This window comes from Enhydra lutris, unplaced genomic scaffold (genome assembly GCF_002288905.1).
Source record: "Enhydra lutris kenyoni isolate GAN:26980312 unplaced genomic scaffold, ASM228890v2 scaffoldscaffold57, whole genome shotgun sequence".
Taxonomy (NCBI): domain Eukaryota; kingdom Metazoa; phylum Chordata; class Mammalia; order Carnivora; family Mustelidae; genus Enhydra; species Enhydra lutris.
This window is the reverse complement of record NW_019154141.1, coordinates 6,027,540-6,053,002: the sequence shown is the minus strand read 5'-3', so window position 1 is coordinate 6,053,002 and position 25,463 is coordinate 6,027,540. Positions and strand designations below refer to the sequence as shown.

The 25,463-nt window shown below is 38.4% G+C and overlaps 1 protein-coding gene across 1 annotated transcript in view; it reads left to right on the top strand.

Moving 5' to 3' along the window:
* The window catches only part of LOC111158116 (centrosomal protein 112), a 414,110-nt gene that overhangs the window by 158,379 nt on the left and 230,268 nt on the right, over nt 1-25,463 (top strand). Inside the window, exon 17 of the mRNA XM_022519974.1 lies at nt 14,167-14,302. Within this exon, the coding sequence (XP_022375682.1) occupies nt 14,167-14,302 (136 nt within the window). The remainder of the gene's footprint in view (nt 1-14,166; nt 14,303-25,463) is intronic.

Here is a 25,463-nt window from a genome sequence, read left to right as displayed (position 1 = left end):
TTTCTATGCCAGCTTCTAGTCTTAGGAACTTACTTTTGAAAAACAAAACTTTCCTTGGTCACTTCTTCCTTTTGCAAGACTTAGCAGTCATTCACTGATCTCCAGAAATTTTAGTTCCTCACCATACTGATCCCCTGCACTTAACCACACTGAGAGTTTGTTTGGGCAGATGCATCTTGGTTAAGGGGAAAATCAAAACAAACTGGACAGTCTTTGGACAGTTTTGCCCTGGGTCCTATCTCATTCAGGTGTGCCACTATTCAATGTAAATATGCTGTTTGCGAAGAAATAATTTGACTTTTTAGAGGTTTTTTTTTTTTTTTTTAACCTGGTGACATTACTCAGAAGGAGTTAAATAACAGCAAAGATGAAAACTTTAAAAACTCAAAGACTATAGCAAATTTAACCTATGGATTTTTTTTTTTTTTTGCCTGATTTAACTTTTAAATTTGTTGAATTCCCTACTTATTTTTTTGTTCACAGCATTGTTAAGGCAGTTATAAATATTATATATATATATATATATAAAGTACCTCAGAGATCCCTTGATGTGTTCTAAAGGTTTGAATATATACTAGTTTTATTAGGTGTTACTGTTTTTTTTTCACTGCTGTACCACAAACATAGTATCTTAAGACAATTCAATGTATTATTTTACAGTTTGGAAGATTAGAAGTCCAGAATAAAACTTAGGGCCCGAGATCAAGGTTTGTTAGGACTGGTTTTTGCTGGGAGATTTTAGGGAAGAATCTGTTCCTTGCCTTTTCCATCTTCTGGAGGCTGTCTTCATTCCTTGGTTTGGGAGCCTGAATCACATTGTCTTTTCTCCGCTGCTGCTTCTCTCATACTGCCTTGTCTCTCCTTTGACCTAGGTCTTATAAGGACCTTGTGATTACATTTGAGGTCTGTTGTCTCCTGTTTTTAATCTCTTAAGGAACCTCCATACTCTTCCATGGTGGCTGTACCAATTTACATTCCTACGCACAGAGCACAAGGGTTCTCTTTTCACTACATCTTCGCCAATACTTGTTATCTCTTGTCTTTTTTATTATGGCCATTCTAACAGGTTTGAAACGATATCTCATTGTGGTTTTCATTTTCATTTCCCTGAGGGGGGGGTGACGTTCAGCACTTTTTCATTTATCTGTTGGCTATTTGAATATCTTCTTTGGAAAATTGTCTATTCTGTTCTTCTGCCTATTTTTGATAGGATTATTTGGGCTTTTTTTTTTTCTCTTGAGTTATATTGAGTTCTTTATATGTATATTTTGGACATTAACCCATAACAGACATGGGTGTTTAAATATTTTCTCCTATTCTGTAGGCTGCCTTTTCATTTTCTTGATTTTTTTTTCCTGTACAGAAGATATAGTCTCATTTGTTTATTTTTGTTTTTGTTGCTTATACTTTTGGTGTCATATTCATGAAGTCATTGCTAAAACCAATGTCAAGGAGCTTTTTTTTTTTTTTTTAAAGATTTTATTTATTTATTTGGCAGACCGAGATCACAAGTAGGCAGAGAGGCAGGCAGAGAGAGAGAGGAGGGAAGCAGGCTCCCCTGCTGAGCAGAGAGCCCTATGTGGGGCTCCATCCCAGGACCCTGGGACCATGACCCGAGCCGGAAGGTAGAGGCTTTAACCCACTGAGCCACCCAGACGCCCCAAGGAGCTTTTATCCTGTTTTCTTCTAGGAGTTTTATAGATTCAGGCCTAACAATTAAGTCTTGAATCCTTTTGAGTTAATTTTTGTGAGTGTGAGATAGAGGCCCAGTTTTATTCTTTTGCATATGAATATCCATTTTTCCCAACACCATGTATTGAAGAGACTTTCACTTCCCCATTGAATAGTCTTGGCTTTCTTGTCAAATATTAGCTGACTGTTTATGCGTGGATTTGTTTCTGGGCTTTCAATTTGTTCTATTGGTATTGTTTTTGTTTTTTTAAGTAGCAGTACCATACTGTTTTGTTTACTGTAGTGGAATTTCTGGGAAGTGTCCTGCAGTACTGGGGCAACCGGATGTCTACCTTAGACTCTCCTTTTTCTACTGGAGAAAGCAGGGTGGCTCTGTTGGTGCAGTGTAATGCTGGCCTGGGTTGAGTGGATGGTGACGCAGAGTGCAGCCACTCCTCTTATCTGTCTTATGTGACCCATCTCAGTCTCTGTGGCCCATGGGGGTTCTTCATTCATATCCTTGGGTCTGGGATTTTCATGATGGTGTCATGTGTATGGATAGTTGCTAGTTGGTCTTTTCGTGATGGGCACTGAAGTTGGGACTGATTTATGTCACCATCTTGATGACATTACTTCAAATGGGCCCTTTGATATAGTGCATTTGAAGTGAAGACTTCTGTGTTCCAGAGATGAGCAGAAGTTTGATCTAGAGCTAAATATGAGTCCCAAAACAGAAAGCGCACTAGACCTTATCAACCCATGTGTTGCAGGCTGATCAGTAGCCCCCCTGCCGTAGATATGTTCATGTCCGAATCCTCAGAACTAGTGAATGTTTTTATTTAACAAAAGGATCTCTACAGAAGTAACTAAGTTAAAGATCTTGAGATGAGGAGATTGTCCAGGTGGGTCCTAAAACCAACCATGAGCATCTTTATAAGAGAGATACTGGAAAAGGGACATAGAGGATCAGAGAGAGATACAGTGGTTGTAAGCCAAGGATGCTAGCAATCTCCAGAAGTTGCAAGTGCCAGGAAATGGATTCTCCCCTAGAGCCTCCAGAGGAAGTACAGTGCTGCTGACTCCATGATTATACACTTTTGGCCTCCAGAATGAAGAGGGATTAAATTCCTATTGTTTTATACTACTTAGTGTGCAGTAATTGGTTATAGCCGAGGGAAACTGCTACACCAGGCTATTTTCATGTATTGCTCTGTGGACTTCAATATTGAATTAGCTCTCTCTGTCCTACATTGTGTCCATAATGCTGATAATCTCAACAATCACTCTTTCATTCTGTGCAACAATAATTTTTTTAGCTACCCCCATTCTCTTATTCATATATGATCTCTTCCTACACTTGATATTTTTGGATGTCATTCAGTTTGCCTTTCAGAGTTTGCCTTTTTAAGACTTAACTACTTCTCTTCCTTTCATATCTGAATTCACTCTCTTCTGTCACTTTCCAAAGGTCATTTGATAAACTAAAGGAACAAATCATGGCATTAGTCCAATTAGGTAATTACAGAACATGCCTTCTTCGACACTGAATAATCTATATATGTTAAGTACAATTACCATGCAGAGTATACTTTCAATTAATTACAGTTTCCAGTTTTGTCCCTTACTAGTTTTTACTTCCGCTTTAAAATTTTCCATCAGAGGGGTGCCTGGGTGGCTCAGTCAGTTGAACATCCACCTTTGGCTTAGGTCATGATCCCAGGGTCCTGGGATTGAGTCCTGCATCAGGCTCCTTGCTCAGTGGGGAGCCTGCTTCTTCCTCTGCCTGCTGCTCCCCCTTCTTGTGCTCTCTCTCTTTCTCTCTCTCAGACAAACAAACAAGAAAATCTTCTAAAAATTAAAATGAAGTAAAATTTTCCATTAGAAATATATATCTAGGGGCACTTGGGTGGTTCAGTAGGTTAAGGGTCTGACTTTAGCTCAGGTCATGATCCCAGGTCCTGGGATTGAGGCCCATATCAGGCTCCACACTCAGTGGTAAGTCTGCTTATCTCTCTCCCTCTGCCCTTCCCCCAACTCTTTCTCTCTTTCAAATAAATAAATAAAATCTTTAAAAAAAGGAGAGAGAAATATATACCTAGTTGGGAAAATACATACAAAAGCTCATAACTGTAAAGAGGTATGCAAGCATGACATCATCATCATCATCATCATCATCATCGTCGTCGTCGTCGTCGTCACTGTTGTCGTCAGTTTAGGATTCTCTGCGTCTTCTCTCTCCAGGTCAAAAACACCTACAAGGCACATGCTGTAGGAACAAACAATTCCTGGTGGTGGAGCCGTTATAATAATTTATAAGCATTTATGGCTTTGAATTCTCTTCAGAGGTTGGATGGTAATTGCTCTTTTAGGTTATTCCCCATTACCAGTATCCTAACCCTTGAAAATCAAACACCCAGAAACCAAATACCTAAGGCTTCTTTCACTCTGTGGAATTTGATAAAGAACCAAACTTTCTGGCCTAGTTGTTCTCAATCAGGCATGATTTTACCCCCTCCAGGGCATATTTAGCATGTCTGGAGACATTTGGGGATTGTCAGAGTTGGGGAAAGGACATTGTCACTGGGATCTAGTGAGCAGAGGCCAGGGATGCTGCTAACCATATTGCAATGCATAGAACAGGTCCCCATGATAAAGAATTAATCTGATCAGAAATGTCAATAGTGCTGAGGTTGAGAAATTTGCGACATTCCATGGTTTAGCTCTGGGTCTATCTAGATGATGTAATATGAATTTATGAAACAAATATTGAATTACTCTATACATGTAGTATGTTCAACATATGGTTTATAAATATGGGGAAGACATGGTTGTGTCCCCACATCCTGCATTCCCCTAGCCTCAAAGAGATTTCATTATCCTAGAACAGATAAATACATAAATTAACAACTGTAATGGTACATATAAAATGCTGTGACTGTAACCAGACTGGGTAGATGACAGCTGGATTTCTAGACTGGCCACAGGGTCCATTCACCTCCCAGGTGACACCGGAAGAGACCAGGTGGAAGTGGAGTGGGAAATTGTTGGGGTCCTGGAGACCCTGTGCCTGAAGCTGCCTGCCATGGTGACTGCCACCTTGCAGCTCAACGAACCCCACTATGCCATATTGCCCAATCTCATGAAAGCCAAGAAGATTGAGGGCATCAAACCAGGAGACCTGAGTGTGGACCTGACCTCCAAGCTCTCCATGGTTAGTGTGGAGGACCCACCCCTGCATACAGCTGGCATCAAGGTGGAGACTACAGAGGCCCTGGTGGTCAAGCTGAAGGAGATTGGGTGGACTTGAGCCCCTTGCCTGAAACCCAGCAATAAAACCATGACCCTCCCAGAAAAAAAAAATGCTATAGTAGCAGTATATAGAAAGTGTGGACAGGACAAAAGAAGTAGCTAGCAATTTTATCCAAAGAGTTGACATTTGAACCCCTAAAGAATGAATAGTAATCTGCCAGTCAAAACAGCAAAGAAGTGGGGAGGGTTCCAGTTTATACTATGGCCAAGTAAGCTCCTATCAGACTAATCCTCCCACAAATGGAAGCTCTGTATACAGAGCTACCTGATGGCCCAGGAGAATGAATAAACACAAAGAAAGAGTGTTTGGGAATAAATACTTGTAGGAAGGAAAAGTGAATTTCCCATTTTTATATTATTTATTCCTCCACATTTGGTGCCCTATAGTACAGTTAGAATTTAGGTAGATACCTGTGATCATAGTGCTTAAAGAACCAGATGAACGAATGAGGCAACCACTGGTAAACTAAGATGGTGGAATACCCAGGAGATAAGTGAACAAGTGAGACAGGAAGCCCAAATTCTTTGTATAATCTCGGTCCATGTTTCTGACTGATTCTGAAACATGCATAGTTGGAGAGGATTCTAAGCAGCCCAGGTAAGATTAAAAGAGCAGAATTTATATATGAACTTTTGTCACCTACAGAGGAGACAGAATTTATAGGTTTTTGTTTTTGTTTTTTTGGTAGGAAAGCTACATTTATTGGTTTATAAATATGTCCAAAATATATTTAAAAATATAGTTACAAAACTATAATGACGTCAAGAATTTATAGTTTGAGTTCAGCCAAGTTACCTGCCTGCTGAAAACAAACAATTGAAATTAATTATATTAATACTATTAATACTCTTAATATTATTTGGAGGAAAATAACAGAATCTACACTCTCTATAATGTCTCATTCATAAAGATACAAGCCAAAATTACTCGACATAAGAAATAGGTAACCTATTTATTCTTAAGAAAATAATCAGCAGAGACCACCTCAGGATGAATTAGATGCTAGGTTTAGCAGATAAAAAATTTAAAGTAGCTATTATAGTTGGCTCAAAGATATTAAGAAAAATTGGTAATAACAAGTGAGAAACCAGGAAATCTCAACAGAAAAACTGAAAAAATACAACATTTGAGATTTAAAGTGTGGGCTGATTATAACAACAAGGTGGAGAACAAGAAGACTCAGTGAACATGAAGATAAATCAACAGAAATCAGCCAATTTGAGGACAAAGAGAAAAATATACTAAAAAAATGAGCAGCAGGAACTCGTAGGACAATCACAATGTATAAATCATAGTTGAGTCACAGAAGCAGAGGGAAGAGAATAATAGAGGCAAAATATTTTAATAAATAATAGCCAGAATCTTCCAGTTTTGTGAAAGGGATAATTATTTGGATTCAAGAAGCTTAAAAAAAAACACACACAAGGTAAATGCAAAACAGAACAAAACAAAACAAACACTTGTTCCTATCTGTTGATTACAGCCATATGAGAGGTTGTAAATGATATCTCTGTGGTTTTGAATTGCAATTTTTGAATCACTATTGCTATTGAGTGACCTTTCATGTGCGTATGGCCAACTGTATATCTTCTTTGGAGAAACATCTATTCAGATTCTTCACCTTTTTTTAAATTGTGTTCTGTATTTTTTTTTTTTTTTTTTTTTTTACTATTGATTGGTAAGTGTTGTTTATGTATTCTTGATACAGGTCTCTTTTCACATATATGACTGGCAAGTATTTTCTCCTCTTCTGTGGATTTTCTTTTTCATTTTTGATGATATCCCTAGGAGCACAAGAGTTTTAAATTTGCTGAAGCTGTTTATCTATAGTTTATACTTTTTTGTTTATACTTCCGGTGTTCTATCTAAGAAGGCTTGGCTTAGCTCAATGTCACCCAAATTTACTCCTGTTTTCTTCTAAGAGCTTTGCATTTTTAGCTCTTAAATTTAGGTCTGTGGTTTATATTGAGTTACTTTGTGTGTATTGTGTAAAGAAGGAATCCAGCTTTATTGTTTTTGATAAATGGACGTCCGGTTGTCCCAGCACCATTTGTTGTACAGACTGTTCTTTCTCCATCAGATTGTCTTGGGTCCCTTGCCGAAAATTCACTGATCATCAATGTAAGGGTTTATTTCTGGAATCTTAATTCTATTCCATTGATTTATATGTCTTTTCTTATGCCAGTAGCATGCTGTTTTGATTAATCTAGTTTTGTAATAAGTTTTGAAATCAGGAAATGAGAGTTCTCCAACTTTGTTCTTCTGAGATTGTTTTGCCAATTCTGTGTACCTTGCATTTCCATATGAATTTCAGGGCTCACTTGTCAATTTCTGCAAAATCCCACCTGGGATTTTGTTGAATCTGTAGATCAATTGAGGAGTATTGTCATCTTTCCAATATGGAGAGGAATACTACTTTCCATTTTACTCAACATTTCTTTCTGACCCTTGCAGTTTCAAAAGTTTCATTGTTCACAGTGTTTACCATTTTTTTTTAAAGATTTTATTTTTTTAATTTATTTGACAGACAGAGATCACAAGTAGGCAGAGAGGCAGGCAGAGAGAGAAGGGGGAAGCAGGCTCCCCGCGGAGCAGAGAGCCCAATGCGGGGCTCGATCCCAGGACTCTGGGATCATGACCTGAGCCGAAGTCAGAGGCTTTAACCCACTGAGCCACCCAGGTGCCCCCAGTGTTTACCATTTTTTAATAAGAATATAGCAGTGACAATGAATTCTGGAACACTGAAAAGAAATTTTAAAAAATTAAATTAAAAAAAAAAAAAAGAATTTAGCAGAGACCCCTAGTCTTAGCAGTCATGTGAAGAAGAGGCCACAGAAGTTCCTTCATTTATCATGCATAGTGAAAGGTATTATTATTATTAGTGCCTTTTAAGTCAATTTTATCTTCATGTTTTTGACTAACTCGCTCTTATCACCTTGAGTACCAATCAGCAGCCATGAATGTAGATGATAGAGCTGCTCCCAAGTCTTGTTTTCCAGCCCAGCTGGAAAGGGAATGGAGACCTCTCTAGCTGTTTTTCAGACACGTTTGAAGTTTTTTTGTTTTGTTTTGTTTTTCTTGGAGTTTCCAGTGGAGATGCCACACTGGCAGCAAATGAAGTATCTTGAAATATGAAGCCTTATAAATAGATATTGGATCACTGCCATCATTATCAAAAGTGCTGGTACAGAAATGTGCAAAGGGAAGATTTTCAAATTAAGGTTGGCCTGTACACACAAATGTTAGCTTGTAAGCTCAAGAAATACTAAATTGTAGTTTATTAGTCTCCTACATTTTATTGCCTTTTTGGAATAATCATGTACTTCAGAACATCCTTTAATCTGAGCTGGCTTGTGGTTGTATAAGAATGCAGCTTCTTTCTTCTTTATGTTTTATGTTCTCAGACAAGGAAAATTTACTGCATTTTATAAATAAATCAAAACTGAAAAGCAAATTTTCTTCCCACCTTTTTATCTTCATGGAGGCCCTGCTTTAAGGCATTTGAATGATGCAGTTATACTCGGCCCCACAACCAGTTCCACTGGAAGAAACAATCTTCAAAGTCTTTTTTTTTTTTTTTTTTTTTTTTTGCTTCTTAGAGGATGTACTCCGGAATCATGGTACAAGGAATACTGTTCTTAGTGAGAAGCAGACCTTTCTCTTTTTCAGATGCTGAACGTTTTCACTTCTACTTCATTACTTTGATAGAAATTAAGATGGATCCCTCATTAAGATGCATATCATCCCTTTATTTAAATTAACACAGATATTCTATTTCTATTAAGAGAGAAGCTTCCTAAATATCAGTGGAGCTCAATGTGTTTGTCATGTTGAACTGGACCGAACAGTGATTAACATTGAGTGAGGCCTTTTTTGATATTTAGCTTTACTACTAGCAGGTGTGGTGGGACTGGAACCCAGCTGGGAGATTTCCTCTATTCTCCATGCTTGCTATTTAATACGCAACAATGTTTTCTATTTGTAAATCATGATAGAATTTATCAACTAAATGCAATGTGCATTACTACACAAGGTTTTAACATTATCTTAAATATGGTCATAATGTATACCTGATTTTAGGTAAAGTTTATGACTTTGATTTATGTGGGTATAAGTTAGTTAAAAAGTCAATGACTAACTTTGGTAGGTAGGAATGAAATGACACAGAGAAAATATTTTCCCTATTAAATTGAAAGTATTTATATTAACTACATGGCTCATGTGAATATTACGGCAAAAAAAAGTAAAACAACTGACTTTTAGCATTCATAGAACAGAGTGGATATCTCAGCCACTGGGTCATATGCTTTATAAAATGTGTTGGCAAAATTTTCTTTTGCCTAAGCAATGGTACATAATTTTTAAATTATATGATAACTACATTTTTAAAGTTTTCAGATAGTGTCGAATGTACTTTTCTTTTCTGTTTATGGACAGACTGACCAAGCAAAGTAAACCTTCGAAAAATTGTATTCCTGTTAGGAAATAGTCCTTTCAAGTGCTTTCAGAAGGCCTTCAAAAATGAAAGAGTAACAGAGGATGAAGTGGTCACTGTGGTCCCTGGGTAGCAGGGCAGGAGCTCTCATGACACCTAACCCTAAACCCCTACAAGGGGACATTATTCACCAACCACAGTAGCCCTTTCCTCCAAGCCTGGTCTCAGAATCCTTTTCACAGAGCGTTCTCGGTGGCCCCATACAGTCATCTGGGTCTTTCGCACCAGAGAAAATGTCCATTAAACATTTGTAACAAAATGTTTACAGCAAATGTCCATCAAATTTGTCAACCTAGGTCTAGGTTGGTACCCAGTATACAATATATGGCTTTCTGTTGTTCTCAATTGTTTTAGTATTCAAATATTTATTTCTAATAAATATTTGAATATTTAAACAAAACATTCAGTGTTTGTATCTGGGAAACCCTAGTCAAGCCTTCCTCCTCCTTGGGCAGAGTGATAGAAGAATGAAAATGGACCGGGCCAAATTTGAATTCCCTGTTGCCATCAGAGCGCTCAGTCGTTTGTGTGGTGATGTCTCTTGAATCGGTCTTTAGCGTAACATCCAGTTACTAATCACTGTTGTCTACTAGCTAATATTAATATCATATGACAAAGAAACAAAACATTAAGGCCTTAGAATTCGGCAACCACTTAACATTAAAGACATCTTATTTTAACAGCGTGGAATTAAAATGAGCAGCAAGGTATTCAGGTTCCTGTTGAATAGGCAACAGAAGTAAGCCACTTAAAGAAAAGCTTTTTTTTTTTTTTAAGATTTTATTTATTTATTTGACAGCGATCACAAGTAGGCAGAGAGGCAGGCAGAGAGAGAGGAGGAAGCAGGTTCTCTGCTGAGCAGAGAGTCCGATGCAGGGCTCAATCCCAGGACCCTGGGATCACAACCTGAGCCACCCAGGCGCCCCTTAAAGAAAAGCTTTTAAAAGAAGTTCCATCAGAATCCTAGAGGAGAACATAGGCAGTAACCTCTTCAATATCAGCCACAGCAACTTCTTTCCAGATATGTCTCCAAAGGCAAAGGAAACAAAAGCAAAAATGAACTTTTGGGACTTCATCAAAATCAAAAGCTTCTGCACAGCAAAGGAAACAGTCAAGAAAACAAAGAGGCAACCCACGAAATGGGAGAAGATATTTGCAAATGGCAGCACAGACAAAAGGTTGATATCCAGGATCTATAAAGAACTCCTCAAACTCAACACACACAAAACAGACAATCATATAAAAAAAATGGGCAGAAGATATGAACAGACACTTCTCCAATGAAGACTTACAAATGGCTATCAGACACATGAAAACATGTTCATCATCACTAGCCATCAGGGAGATTCAAATTAATACCACATTGAGATACCACCTTACACCAGTTAGAATGGCCAAAATTAGCAAGACAGGAAGCAACATGTGTTGGAGGGGATGTGGAGAAAGGGGAACCCTCTTACGCTGTTGGTGGGAATGCAAGTTGGTGCAGCCACTTTGGAGAACAGTGTGGAGATTCCTCAAGAAATTAAAATAGAGCTTCCCTATGACCCTGCCATTGCACTACTGGGTATTTACCCCAAAGATACAGATGTAGTGAAAAGAAGGGCCATCTGTACCCCAATGTTTATAGCAGCAATGGCCACGGTCGCCAAACTGTGGAAAGAACCAAGATGCCCTTCAACGGACGAATGGATAAGGAAGATGTGGTCCATATACACTATGGAGTATTACGCCTCCATCAGAAAGGATGAATACCCAACTTTTGTAGCAACATGGACGGGACTGGAAGAGATTATGCTGAGTGAAATAAGTCAAGCAGAGAGAGTCAATTATCATATGGTTTCACTTATTTGTGGAGCATAACAAATAGCATGGAGGACAAGGGGAGATGGAGAGGAGAAGGGAGTTGAGGGAAATTGGAAGAGGAGGTGAACCATGAGAGACTATGGACTCTGAAAAACAATCTGAGGGTTTTGAAGGGGCGGGGGGCGGGAGGTTGGGGGAACCAGGTGGTGGGTACTGGAGAGGGCACGGATTGCATGGAGCACTGGGTGTGGTGCAAAAACAATGAATACTGTTATGCTGAAAAGAAATAAAAAAATAAAAAAATAAAAAGTTCCAGAAGCCTGCACCACATTGCTGTAAAAGGCAGCAACAGGAGCTACATCTGGCGTTGCAGCACCACCTAGAATGGCTTCCATCTCCTGGAGGGCCCCCCCACCCCCGCCACCTTGGGGTGGAGTGTGAAACCCTTAGCTCATTAAAATAATGGCTCCGCCCATGAAACAGACATGTAGAACGGGGTTTCCGCAGAAAAGCTGCTTTGTTTAGCGCAGGGATGTATTGATTGGGTCATCTTCAAGTGGAAGGATCTGTGGTGGGTATGAAGATGTTGACACAAATGGTATATCATGAAAAATAAAGGGAAGGTGGATTTCGAGTATGTTCATACTGTGGAGTACGCAGAGAGCTGCTTACTTCCAGACCCAACCCAAACAGGGGAACTCAAAATGCTCATTGCCCCATTTCTTTACCAAGAGCCAGGAGAAACGTGCTGAAGAGGAAATTAGGGGACACTTTTTCTTATTTTTGCATTCAATCTTTGAGAAAGTTCTCAGTGTTTTTGGAGAAAGTTTGGTATTATGGTATTTTATATCACATATGTATTCTTATTAGAAAGCCTAGAAATTGTTAAGTGTCTTAGAGGGGTTTTTAAACTCAAATCTGAGTAATTTCAAAAAACTCCAATTACTTTTTGACTACCTCTTAAAAGACAGTAGTATCATTATTTGGGAAATATCACCCCCCCCACCAACTCCCCATCATGATGTTTCTCTAAAATTTTATTTGTGTGCATTAAATCACCCCATCTCCCAGCATTCTTTGGTATGATAGTTCATCAGATAATGTTTTCTATGTGTGTAAACTTTTGCCTTTAGGGAAGGCAAGCCAAGTTACTCTTACGGATGATGTGTCAGTCTGTTCGCAATGCTGTAAGAAAATACCACTAACTGGGTAGTTTATGAGCAACAGAACTTGATTTCTCATAGTTCTGGAGGGTGCGAAGTCCAGGATCAAGGCATCAGCATGGTTGTGTTCTGATGAAGACCTTCTTCTTGGTTCATAGCCGGTGACTTCTCACTGTGTCCTCACATGGTGGGTGGGGCATGGGAACTCTCTGGAACCTCTTTTTTTTTTTTTAATTTTTATTTTTTTTAAGTTTTTTAATTTATTTGACAGAGATCACAAGTAGGCAGAGAGGCAGGCAGAGAGAGAGAGGGAGAAGCAGGCTCCCTGCTGAGCAGAGAGCCTGATGTGGGGCTCGATCCCGGAATACTGGGATCATGACCTGAGCCAAAGGCAGAGGCTTTAACCCACTGAGCCACCCAGACGCCCCTGGAACCTCTTTTAGAAGAGCGCGAGTCTCACTTCAGGGGGTCACATTCAGACCATAGAGTATGGCGTCTGGAAAATCAGGAAAGCAGCAGAGCCTAGTAGCCGACAGCATGCGCTCTAGGATTAGACTTCTGGGACTAGGCCTGATTAAATCTACTATTAAATGTATTGCCTTGGAACCACTCTCTAAGCTCCAGTTTCCTGCTCTGTAAAACTAGGGCATAATAATACCCTTATATAAGTTTGCTGTGAGAGTAAAGGAGAGAAGATGCATAAAAATATTTTTCACACTGCCCAGCATGTAGGCAGAACTCAGTATTAGCCATGGTTAACTTTCATGCATTTATAACCTCAAGCCTGTATTTTTTCCTTCTATCAATACATAAAGATTTCTCTTGTGTTGAACCCTTTTGACCATATAACTTGAGTTAAAGATGTAAAGAAATGAGACGGGTGTCAGTAGGCAAGTTTACTAGAAGGCAGTGGAACAGTCTCAGGCCATCAGTCTGCTCTGTTGCCTCTGTCACCCTGCAGATCAACTGCTGCTAGACATGTCCATTAGACATATTTCTAATTGTATGTTTTGTTTTATTTTAATTGAGATATAATTTGCATGCTATAAAATTTATCGTTTTTTAAAAATACACATTTCAGCAGATTTTAGTATATTCACAAAGATGTGCAGCCATCCCCACTATGTAATTCCAAAACATTTTCATCACCGGAAAGGGCACTCTATACGCATTAGCAATCACTTACCATCCCCCCTGATGCCCCCACCCCAGCCCCTCGCTACCCCCGATCTACTTCCCATCTCTCAGCATTTATCTATTCTCGGCATTTCACATAAATGGAATCATACGGTATGTTGCCTCTTATATCTGGCTTCTTTCGCTTAGCGTGGTGTGTTTGAGGCTCCCCATGCTGGAGCGTGTGTCACAACTTAAGTGTTTTTGAAGGCTGAATAATACTCCATTGTACAACTGTACTATATTGTCTTATGTATCCATTCATCAGCTGATGGAGATAAATGGGTTTAAGTGGTTTTATTTTCAGGGAAATCGTTGAAATTCATTTGAAAGAAGTCTTTGAAAGTAGTCATCAGAACACTCTGCCTCTTTTTCTGCAGGCCAAGTATTTTATGGTCAGCTTTTTAAAGGGAAGTTTTATGTAATTTGGATCAAAAAATTGAAATCTGAATGTTATTTTAGAGAGGGTTAAATCTTGCTCTTTCATTCAAGCCTCGTCCTTTTATTTTACATTTCAACTGTGAAACTTCTCTGGACTTTTCCAGGGAAAAAGAGGAACAGCTGACACGGGTGACTGAAGTTCAGAGGCTGCAGGCCCAGCAGGCAGACGCCGCTCTGGAGGAGTTTAAGCGGCAGGTGGAACTGAACTCCGAGAAAGTCTATGCCGAAATGAAAGAGCAGGTGAGGAGGCCGCTAGGTCATCCCTTTGCAAAGTCACTCTCCATGGGAAGGTACATTCTAATCTTTCTGTGACAGAAACATATTTACTCTTTACAAAAGTCGTATCAAAATTAGCCATACAATTGGGTCAGAGATTCGGAATGAAAAAGGGAAATTAGCCCAGGCAGAGGAGGCTGCCCATCTCCCCAGGAGCTCACGGTGGGCCCTGGCAGCCGAGCGGGAGGGCCCTGGTGCGGAGGGCTCAACCGGCACCCTGAGTGTCCTGCTCCCCACAGAGTGTGCCAAGGGAGGAGGCCACAGTCAGCACCGCTGGCAGGCCTGCTCTGAGTTCCCCTGGGCCACCAAGTGGGCGCTGATCAGCAACTCTTTGGTGGTGGTGTGTGGAGGGAGGAGGGTAGACACCCAGGGGAAGCGGGGCAGTCAAGGAGATGGGTCCTCCTGCCTCCTTCAGGATTCCTTGATTCACCTTCAAGCAATGCCAGCATCATCATTTTAAAGTCCTAGCTACAAATGTAGTAATGGCAAGAGTGGGTCTTGCTTTAGGAGTGTGGATCAGCCTATCAGTAAATTTCCATGAGCCATTTCTGTAGAGCAAGGGCTCAGGTTACCCATGTCTGTGCTTGTTTATGTTCCATAAATAGTGTTTTATTGATCAGCTACAGCAGCGTGTTTGCAACTGGCATTTCAGGAGGACAGAGACCGTCTCTGGTTCTTGTACAAGTCAAGGGGTATGCTTTTGAGTTTTTGTGTTTTTTTTTAAAGATTTTATTTATTTATTTGACAGACAGAGATCACAAGTAAGCAGAGAGGCAAGCAGAGAAAGAGGGGGAAGCAGGCTCCCTACTGAGCACAGAGCCTGATGCGGGGCTCGATCCCAGGACCCTGAGATCACGACCTGAGCCGAAGGCAAAGGATTTAACCCACTGAGCTACCCAGGCACCCCTGCTTTTGAGTTTTGAGAGAAAAATAAAAAATTTGGAGAGAGGAAACAAATACCTAGGTGCCCATCATGAAGACTCAACAATTGTCAACACTCTGTTTATTTAAACTAAAACATTACAGATAAAGTTTAGTTTGCTTTGTTACTCATATCTAATCACATTACTCTCTCTCCACTTGGGAGAAAACCACTGTCATTAATTTAGTGTGTATTATTTCAGTCTCTTTTATAGGTTGGTATGTATATATAATTTCATGTATCTTACATGCATATGCTCTCTCCATATGTAGATATTACATGCATATATAATTTTTGTGCATCTATTTTTTAAAAGTTAGATGAGAACTGCAGATTTATGTATGCCTTATTTGCTCTTTTATATTTAATTTTTTTTCAACTGACTGCTTGGAGTTTATTTTCCACTTGGTGTAGGGCTGCTGCTCTTTAATTTTATATATCCATGCCCTATCCATGTTGATTTAGTGCAGTCCTTTTCACACTGAACATATTTTATCGTATGAATATACCACATTTCATTTATCAGCTTCTCTATTCAAGGGTGTTCGGTTTATTTTCGAGTTTTCTTGATTCTAAAAAATGTTGCAGTCTTGTCTGCGATCTCATTTTCAGCCAAAGTTATCTTCCTCAGGAACCCAAGCATGCACCGGGTGGTAGTAACATCCGTGCGGAAGGTTTTATGGTGGGGCCCTGTACGGTTTCTAGTTTGGAACTCTGCTTTCTTGTCATTTTCTTGATTCAGATTTCCATTCCTATTGAGTTGTTTAAATCTGGATTTTGAGAGGGGGGTTCTGAGATCCCATTCCTCAGTTTTCCCACCCACTGCCTAGGGCAAAAGCTGGATTCCTGTGGGGTGTTTGTGCCAGGAGGTGTAGACCAGCCCCTGGGGCATGCTGTGCATCTTTCAGCATCCTGCTAGCATCAGGGCCCAGGCCCTAGAATGTATATTTGGTCCAAATATGCAGCAGAGCTGCATAGGAGACTCTGATCCCCTTAACAGTTAAGGAATACAGAAAATATGGAAGGAAGGGGCCTCTGGCAAAAAGTTTTAAAGATAGATTCAAGAGGGCTAAAAATGAGGCATTTGAAAATTCTAAGACAGTACAACTTCTGTGAGAAGCTGAGACCATGACAGCCACCTTTGGCTCAATGAATGCACCACTTGGGGCTGATGACGTAGTATTAGCAGGTCACAGCATTCATGGGTAAGGAGGGAGAATAAAACAAACAATAGGGAACTTGCGAGAACATTCTGTAGAACAAGAAAAAGACATTTATTTGTATTCAGCAATCACAGAATAAAAGCATACTTCTGAAGATAATCTAGGGTAGAATTTAGGGGGGAAAAAAGCAGAAAAGTATTATCTTCATAAGAAGACATGACCTACATGAAAGAGGCCACACATCTTAAGTAAAATTAATGCAATGAAACATGGATACATTCTGGAAAAAAATTGAATCTCAAAAATAAAAATGAAAATCCCACAAGTTTCTAGGCGGGATGAAACTGGCAAAGAAATTAGAAAAATAATCGAGTAATATTTCAGAGTTTTGAAGGAGGAAGGTTGTGACCCAATTTTATACAAAACCAAACAGTTTTTCACTTGCAAACTCAACAGAAAAACATATTCTTAGTAAGAGCTCATGTGATGTATACTGCTTGTTTCTTTTCTGGAGAAAAATTGTATGAACTCATAAACCAATCCAGAAATGAAGCAAAAGATTTCCCACACATCCTTAAACCATCATATTTAAGGATGAATAGGTAACAATGGAATCCAACAGCATAGAAACAAATTAAACAAATTGTTATAAATCCAATTATAAGAAAGAATGCTAATGTTTATTGATTTTTAGAAAAGAAAGTATTTAAAGTAGAAAGTATAAATTTAATAACAATTTAAATCTAAATCTCTTGAGTACATTAACAAAGATCAGGATGGAGAAGTGGTTAGGGAGTGGGTGAGAGGAGCAGTATACTAAAACTCTTAGCCATGGATTGTAGAAACATAGGCATTAATAAAATTAAAAGGGGTTACATTCTCATAAAAATTTTGAGAAGATAAAGCAAAACTTGAGATACTGCCAAAGGAATGGAAGAAGAAACAGAACAAAATATCCAAAATAAGATGGAGCATATAAGTATAATAATAAATATTAATGGGTTAATTCTTTTATTAAAAAAGATACTGGTTAGTTGACTAAAATCCATGCATATGCTATTTATAAAAGACATGACTAGTTTACACAAAAATTCTATTAGAAAATGATGAAAATATATCACTTGTATTCAGAAAAAAAAGAATGTAACACCGTCATAAAAATCACCATCAGTACAAGTTAATAAACTGGACAAATGGATTAATTTTTCATGCGAAAGGAAAGAATACTTAAATATGAAAAAACTATTAGGAATACTTGGAGAAATTTACCTAAATAGTCATGGAGTGCTTTAATAAATTTTTCTTCATCTTTGACAGATCAGAGGGCAAAAAACCAAACATATAGGAGGTCTAAATAATGGTTTGTAAAACATTTATATTTCTACTTTCTGCCCTTCAAATACGACACATTAAATTCTTACTCCATTGGAACAGTTATAAAACTCAGTAGACCATAAAGAAATACTCAATATGTTTCTAAAACTTGACATGACAGAGAGTACATATTTTTCACCACAATGCAGTAAAACCAGATATTAAATTTCAGTTAAAATCGCTATATTCCACTTCACCAAAATTAAAAACTTTTGCTCTTTGAAAGACACCATTAATAAAACAACAAAAGGAAGTAAGGCAAGCTGGAGAATGGAAGAAGAGATTCACAGATATTTCCAAGAACTTGTATCTAAAATATAAAAGAAATCTTACAACTCAGTAATAAGACAAGCAACTTACTTAAAAATAGGCAAAATTTTGGACATCTTACAGAGAAAAGATTTTAAATGACTAATAAGCACATGAAAGATGTTCAGTTTCAATCATCAGGGAAATTAAAATCAAAGAAATGCCACTATATATGCTTGCTAGGATGGTTAAAATTATAAAGACTGGTTGATAACACTGAGTGTTGCTGAAGATGAGATCAAATGGAGCCGTTTCTTAACAAGTGAAACATTCAGTGACCATCTGTCAGTCATTCCATCCTATGTGCTTAAGCAAGTGACATGAAGATAAATCCAGACAAAGACTTGTACACAAATGTTGACAGCAGTTTTATTCACAATAACCCCAAACTTGAACAACCCAAATGTTCCTCAAAAGTTGAAAGAACAATCTATGTGTCCGACTCTTGATTTCAGCTCAGGACATGGTCTCAGCGCTGTGGAATTGAGCCCCAAGTTGGGCTCCGTGCTGAATGGGAGCCTGCTTAAAATTCTCTCTCTTCCTCTGCCCCTTCCCCTGCTCATGTGCGTGTGTGCTCTCTCTCTCTAAAGTAAATAAATAAAATAAAATAAATAAATAAATAAATAAATAAATAAAATCTTTTTTTTTAAAAGTTGAAAGAACAATCAAAATGCAGTGTATACACTGGATACTTCTCAGCAGTATAGAGGAATGAACTACTAATGCCCAGAACAACTTGGATGAGTCTCAAAATCCTGATGAATTTTGTATTAATTACTCTCTGAGTAAAGTTAGAATTGCTTAGATGATCTTGAGTTTTTTGTGTTAGCAGATTATCAACCCAGTTTACTTCAGAGTGAAACTCCTGTCTCATCTTCTGTGGGTGGGTTCCAGTTTCAATTAAGTTCCAAAGCCTTTGCTATGCTGCGTTGGGTCCATTTGGATTGTGCCAGTCTGGAGTTGAGTCTGAGATGTGGGTGGTATTTAAATCGCTCCACCCGGTAATCCCTCCATAGAGGCACTTGTGGGACATTCCTCAGGAGAGACCATATGCTTGGATGCAAAACAATTCTCAATAATTTTTAGAAGGATTGAAGTCATGCAAAAATGTGTTCTTTGACCCCAATGAAAATAAATTAGAAATAAACAATAAGAAATCTGGGAAGTCCCCACGTATTTGGAAATTAAATAACATGCTTATAAATAACTCATGGGTCAAAAAAGATATTACAAGGAAAATTAGGAAATATTTTGAACTGAATTAAAACAACATGACATATCAAAATTTATGGAATGCAGCTAAAGCAGTACTTAGGGAAAAGTTTATAGCTTTAAACATCTATATCCCAAAAGAAAGTTCTCAAATCAGTAATGTAAACTTCATCTTAACAAATCAAAAAAGGAAGAGCAAGCTTTCAGCCCAAACAAGGAGAAAGGAAATACTAAATATTTTTGTATTTTTGTGGAAAGCCAAAAAGTAGAAAGCAAAAAAATAGAGAAAATTCATGGAGTCAAACCTGGTTCTTTGAAAAAATCAACAAAATTGACAAATCTTTAGCAGGACTGATGGGGGGAAAAAGTGAGAAGAAAGAAATTAACAAGGTTGGGAATAAAAGAAAAGGAGACCTCATTACTGATCTATAGAAAATAAAAGAATAGTAAGGTATTTTATAAACTTATGCTAACAAACTACAAAACTCAGGTAAAATGGACAAATTCATATAAAGATGCAAATTACTAAAACTGTCTCAAGAAGAGATAGAAATCTGAACTGTCATATAATAAAGATATTTAATTGACAATAAAAAAACTTTTCATAAATAAATGCCCAGGGCCAGATGGCTTCACTGGTGGTTTCTATCAAATAGTAAAGAAAACATAATTTTAATTTTTTGAAAACTCTTCCAGAAAATTGAGGAGGAAGGAACACTTTCTAGTTCATTCTATAAGGCCAGTAGTACTCTATTATCAAAGCTAAAGACACTGCAAGAAAACTGTCATGAATGTAGACACAAAAATCCTTAGTGATATTTTAGGAAATGGAGTCTAAAAACATATAAAAATGATTATACATCACAACCAAGTGGGAATTATTCCAGGAATCCCAGGTGGTTTAAACATTTGAAAATCAATTAATGTCATGTAACATTTTTAATTTTTTTTTTTTAGTTTTTATTAGCATATAATGTATTATTAGCCCCAGGGATACAGGTCTGTGAATCGCCAGGTTTATACACTCACAGCACTCCACATAGCACATACCTTCCCCAGTGTCCATAACCCAACCACCCTCTCCCTACCCACCCCGCTGCCCCCTGCAACCCTCAGTTTGTTTTGTGAGATTAAGAGTCTCTTTTGGTTAGTCTCCCTCCCGATCCCACCTTATATTTTTTCCTTCCCTACCCCCCCAAGACCCCCTACTTTGCCTCTCAACTTTTTCATATCAGGGAGATCATATGATAATTTTCTTTCACTGATTGACTTATTTTGCTCAGCATAATATCCTCTAGTTCCATCCACATCATCACAAATGGCAAGATTTCATTTCTTTTGATGGCTGCATAGTATTCCATTATAGATACATACCACATCTTCTTTATCCCTTCATCTGTCAATGGACATCTAGGTTCTTTCCATAGTTTGGCTATTGTGGACATTGCTGCTATAAACATTTGGGTACACGTGCCCCTTTGGATCACTACATTTGTATCTTTAGGATAAATATCCAGCAGTGTGATTGCTGGGTCAAAGTGTAGCTCTATTTTCAACTTTTTGAGGAACCTCCATGCTATTTTCCAGAGTGGCTGCACCAGCTTGCATTCCCATGAACAGTATAGGAGGGTTCCCCTTTCTCCACATCCCTGCCAGCATCTGTCGCTTCCTGACTTGTTAATTTTAGGCATTCTGACTGGTGTGAGGTGGTATCTCATCATGGTTTTGATTTGTATTTCCCTGATTCCGAGTGATGTGGAGCATTTTTTCATGTGTCTGTTGGCCATCTGGATGTCTTCTTTGCAGAAATGTCTGTTCATGTCCTCTGCCCATTTCTTGATTGGATTATTTGTTCTTTGGGCATTGAGTTTGATAAGTTCTTTATAGATTTTGGATACTAGCCCTTTATCTGATATGTTGCTTGCAAATATCTTCTCCCATTCTGTCAGTTGTCTTTTGGTTTTATTGCCTGTTTCCTTTGCTGTGCAAAAGCTTTTGATCTTGATGTAGTCCCAGTAGTTCATTTTTGCCCTTGCTTCCCTTGCCTTTGGTGATGTTTCTAGAAAGAAGTTGCTGTGGCTGAGGTTGAAGAGGTTGCTGCCTGTGTTCTCCTCAAGGATTTTGATGGATTCCTTTCTCACATGGAGGTCGTTCACCCATTTTGAGTCTGTTTTTGTGTGTGGTATAAGGAAATGGTCCAGTTTCATTTTTCTGCATGTGGCTGTTCAATTTTCCTAACACCATTTGTTGGAGAGACTGTCTTTTTTCCATTGGACATTCTTTCCTGCTTTGTCGAAGATTAGTTCACCATAGAGTTGAGGGTCTATTTCTGGGCTCTCTATTCTGTTCCATTGATCTATGTGTCTGTTTTTGTGCCAGTACCATATTGTCATGATGATGACAGCTTTGTAAAAGAGCTTGAAGTCTGGAATTGTGATGCCACCAACTTTGGCTTTCTTTTTCAACATTCCTTTGGCTATTCGAGGTCTTTTCTGGTTCCATATAAATTTTAAGATTATTTGTTCCATTTCTTTGAAAAAAATGGATGCTATTTTGATAGGGATTGCATTAAATGTGTAGATTACTTTAGGTAGCAGAGACATTTTCACAATATTTGTTCTTCCAATCCATGAACATGGAACATTTTTCCATTTCTTTGTGTCTTCCTCCATTTCTTTCATGAGTACTTTATAGTTTTCTGAGTACAGATGCTTTGCCTATTTGGTTAAGTTTATTCCTAGGTATCTTATGGTTTTGGGTGCAATTATAAATGGGATTGACTCCTTAATTTCTCTTTCTTCTGTCCTGTTGTTGGTGTGTAGAAATGCAACTGATTTCTGTGCATTGATTTTATATCCTGCCACTTTACTGAATTCCTGTACAAGTTCTAGCAGATTTGGAGTGGAATCTTTTGGGTTTTCCACATAAAGTTTCATATCATCTGCAAAGAGTGATAGTTTGACTTCTTCTTTGCCAATTTGGATGCCTTTAATTTCTTTTTGTTGTCTGATTGCTGAGGCCAGGAATTCTAGTACTATGTTGAATAGCAGTGGTGATAATGGACATCCTTGCCGTATTCCTGACCTTAGCGTAAAAGCTCTCAGTTTTTCTCCATTGAATTTCTCCATTTCATTCATGATTTTATTAATTTGGGTCCTTTCTCTTTTCTTTTTGATAAGTCTGGCCAGGGGTTTATCAATCTTATTAATTCTTTCAAAGAACCAGCTCCTAGTTTCGTTGATTTGTTCTACTGTTCTTTTGGTTTCTATTTCATTGATTTCTGTTCTGATCTTGATTATTTCTCTTCTCCTGCTGGGTTTAGGCTTTCTTTGCTGTTCTTTCTCCAGCTCCTTTAGGTGTAGGGTTAGGTTGTGTATTTGAGACCTTTCTTGTTTCTTGAGAAGGGCTTGTATCGCTATATATTTTCCTCTCAGGATGGCCTTTGCTGTGTCCCACAGATTTTGAACCATTGTGTTTTCATTATCATTTGTTTCCATGAATTTTTTCAATTCTTCTTTAATTTCCTGGTTGACCCATTCATTCTTTAGTAGGAGGCTCTTTAGCCTCCAGGTATTTGGGTTCTTCCCAGATTTCTTCTTCTGATTAAGTTCTAGCTTCAGAGCATTGTGGTCTGAAAATATGCAGGGAATGATCCCAATCTTTTGGTATCAGTTGAGACCTGATTTGTGACCCAGGATATGATCTATTCTGGAGAATGTTACATGTGCAGTAGAGAAGAATGTGTATTCTGTTGCTCTGGGATGGAATGTTTGGAATATATCTGTGATGTCCATCCTGTCCAGTGTGTCATTTAAGGCCTTTATTTCCTTGTTGATCTTTTGCTTGGATAATCTGTCCATTTCAGTTAAGGGAGTGTTAAAGTTCCCTACTATTATGGTATTATTGTCGATGTGCTTCTTTGATTTTGTTATTAATTGGTTTGTATAGTTGGCTGCTCCCATGTTAGGGGCATAGGTATTTAAAATTGTTAGATCTTCTTGTTGGACAGACACTTTGAGTATGATACAGTGTACTTCCTCATCTCTTAAGTCTTTGGCTTAAAATCTAATTAATCTGATAAAAGGATTACCACCCTAGCTTTCTTTTGATGTCCATTAGCAGGGTAAATTTTTTTCCACCCCCTCACTTTAAGTTGTGTTTGGGTCTAAAATGAGTTTCTTGTAGACAGCATATTGATGGGTTTGTTTTTTTTATCCATTCTGATACCCTGTGTCTTTTGATTGGGGCATTTAGCCCATTTACATTCAGGGTAACTATTGAGAGATATGAATTTAGTGCCATTATATTGCCTGTAAGGTGACTGTTACTGTATATTGTTTCTGTTCCTTTCTGGTTTACGACTTTTAGGCTCTCTTTGCTTAGAGGACCCCTTTCAATATTTCCTGTAGAGAGGGTTTGGTGTTTACAAATTCTTTTAGTTTTTGTTTGTCCTGGAAGCTTTTTATCTCTCCTTCTATTTTCAATGATAGCCTAGCTGGATATAGTATTCTTGGCTGCATGTTTTTCTCATTTAGTGCTCTGAGTATATCGTGCCAGTTCTTTCTGGCCTGCCAGGTCTCTGTGGATAAGTCTGCTGCCAACCTGACATTTTTACCATTGTATGTTACCAACTTTTTGTCCTGGGCTGCTTTCAGGATTTTCTCTTTGTCACTAAGACTTGTAAGTTTTACTATTAGATGATGGGGTGTGGATCTATTCTTATTGATTTTGAGGGGGTTTCTCTGCCCTCCTGGATTTTGATGCTTATTCCCTTTGCCATATTAGGGAAATTTTCTACAATAATTGGCTCCAATATACCTTCTGCCCCCCCCCCTTTGTTCTTCTTCTGGAATCCCAATTATTGTAATATTGTTTCATCTTATGGTATCCCTTATCTCCAGAATTCTCCCCTCATGGCCCAGTAGTTGTTTGCCTCTCTTTTGCTCAGCTTCTTTATTCTCCATCATTTGGTCTTCTATATCACTAATTCTTTCTTCTGCCTCATTTATCCTAGCAGTAAGAGCCTCCATTTGTTTTTTTAAGATTTTTATTTATTTATTTGACAGACAGAGATCACAAGTAGGCAGAGAGGCAGACGGCGGGGTGGGGGAGAACAGGCTCCCTGCTGAGCAGAGAGCCCGATGTGGGGCTTGATTCCAGGACCCTGGGATCATGACCTGAGCTGAGGGCAGAGGCTTTCAACCCATTGAGCCACCCAGGCGCCCCAGGAGCCTCCATTTTTTATTGCATCTTATTAATAGCTTTTTAAATTTCAGCCTGGTTACATTTTAGTTCTATTTCTCCAGAAAGGGCTTTTATTTCTCCAGACAGTGTTTCTCTAATATTTTCCATGCCTTTTTCGAGCCCAGCTAGCACCTTGAGAATCGTCATTCTGAACTCTAGATCTGACATATTACCAATGTCTGTATTGATTAGGTTCCTAGCCTTTGATACTGCCTCTTGTTCTTTTTTTTTTTTGTGTGTGTGGTGAGTTTTTCTGCCTTGTCATTTTATCCAGATAAGAATATATGAACGAGAGAATAAAATGCTAAAAGGGTGACAAAGACCCCAGAAAAGTGTATGTTAATTAAATCAGAAGAGACCCCAAATCATGGGGAGAAGAAAGGGGGTAAAAAGAAGTTAAAAAAATTAAGAAAAAATGAAAATATATATCTTAGACTGGTGAATAGAACAGAGCCACACACTTTATTTGGGGAGTATTTTGGTCTCTTAGAAGAAACTACCTCCTGGGGCACCTGGGTGACTCAGTGGTTTAAGCCTCTGCCTTCAGCTCAGGTCATGGTCTCAGGGTCCTGGGATAGAGCCCTGCATCGGGCTCTCCGCTCGGCGGGGAGCCTGCTTCCCCCTCTCTCTCTGCCTGCCTCTCTGCCTACTCTGCCTACTCTGCCTCTCTGCCTATTTGTCAAATTGTGGCTCTCTCTGTCAAATAAATAAATAATCTTAAAAAAAAAAAAAGAAGAAGAAGAAGAAACTACCTCCCAAAATTTTAAAGAAAGAAAAAAATACACACACACACACACACACAAATAAGGGTAAACACAATGAAGGGATGGAATATGACTGTAAAGATGAACATGTAAAAAAAGTTCTAAAAAAGGAGTTGATAAGATAAGTTGGTTGGGAA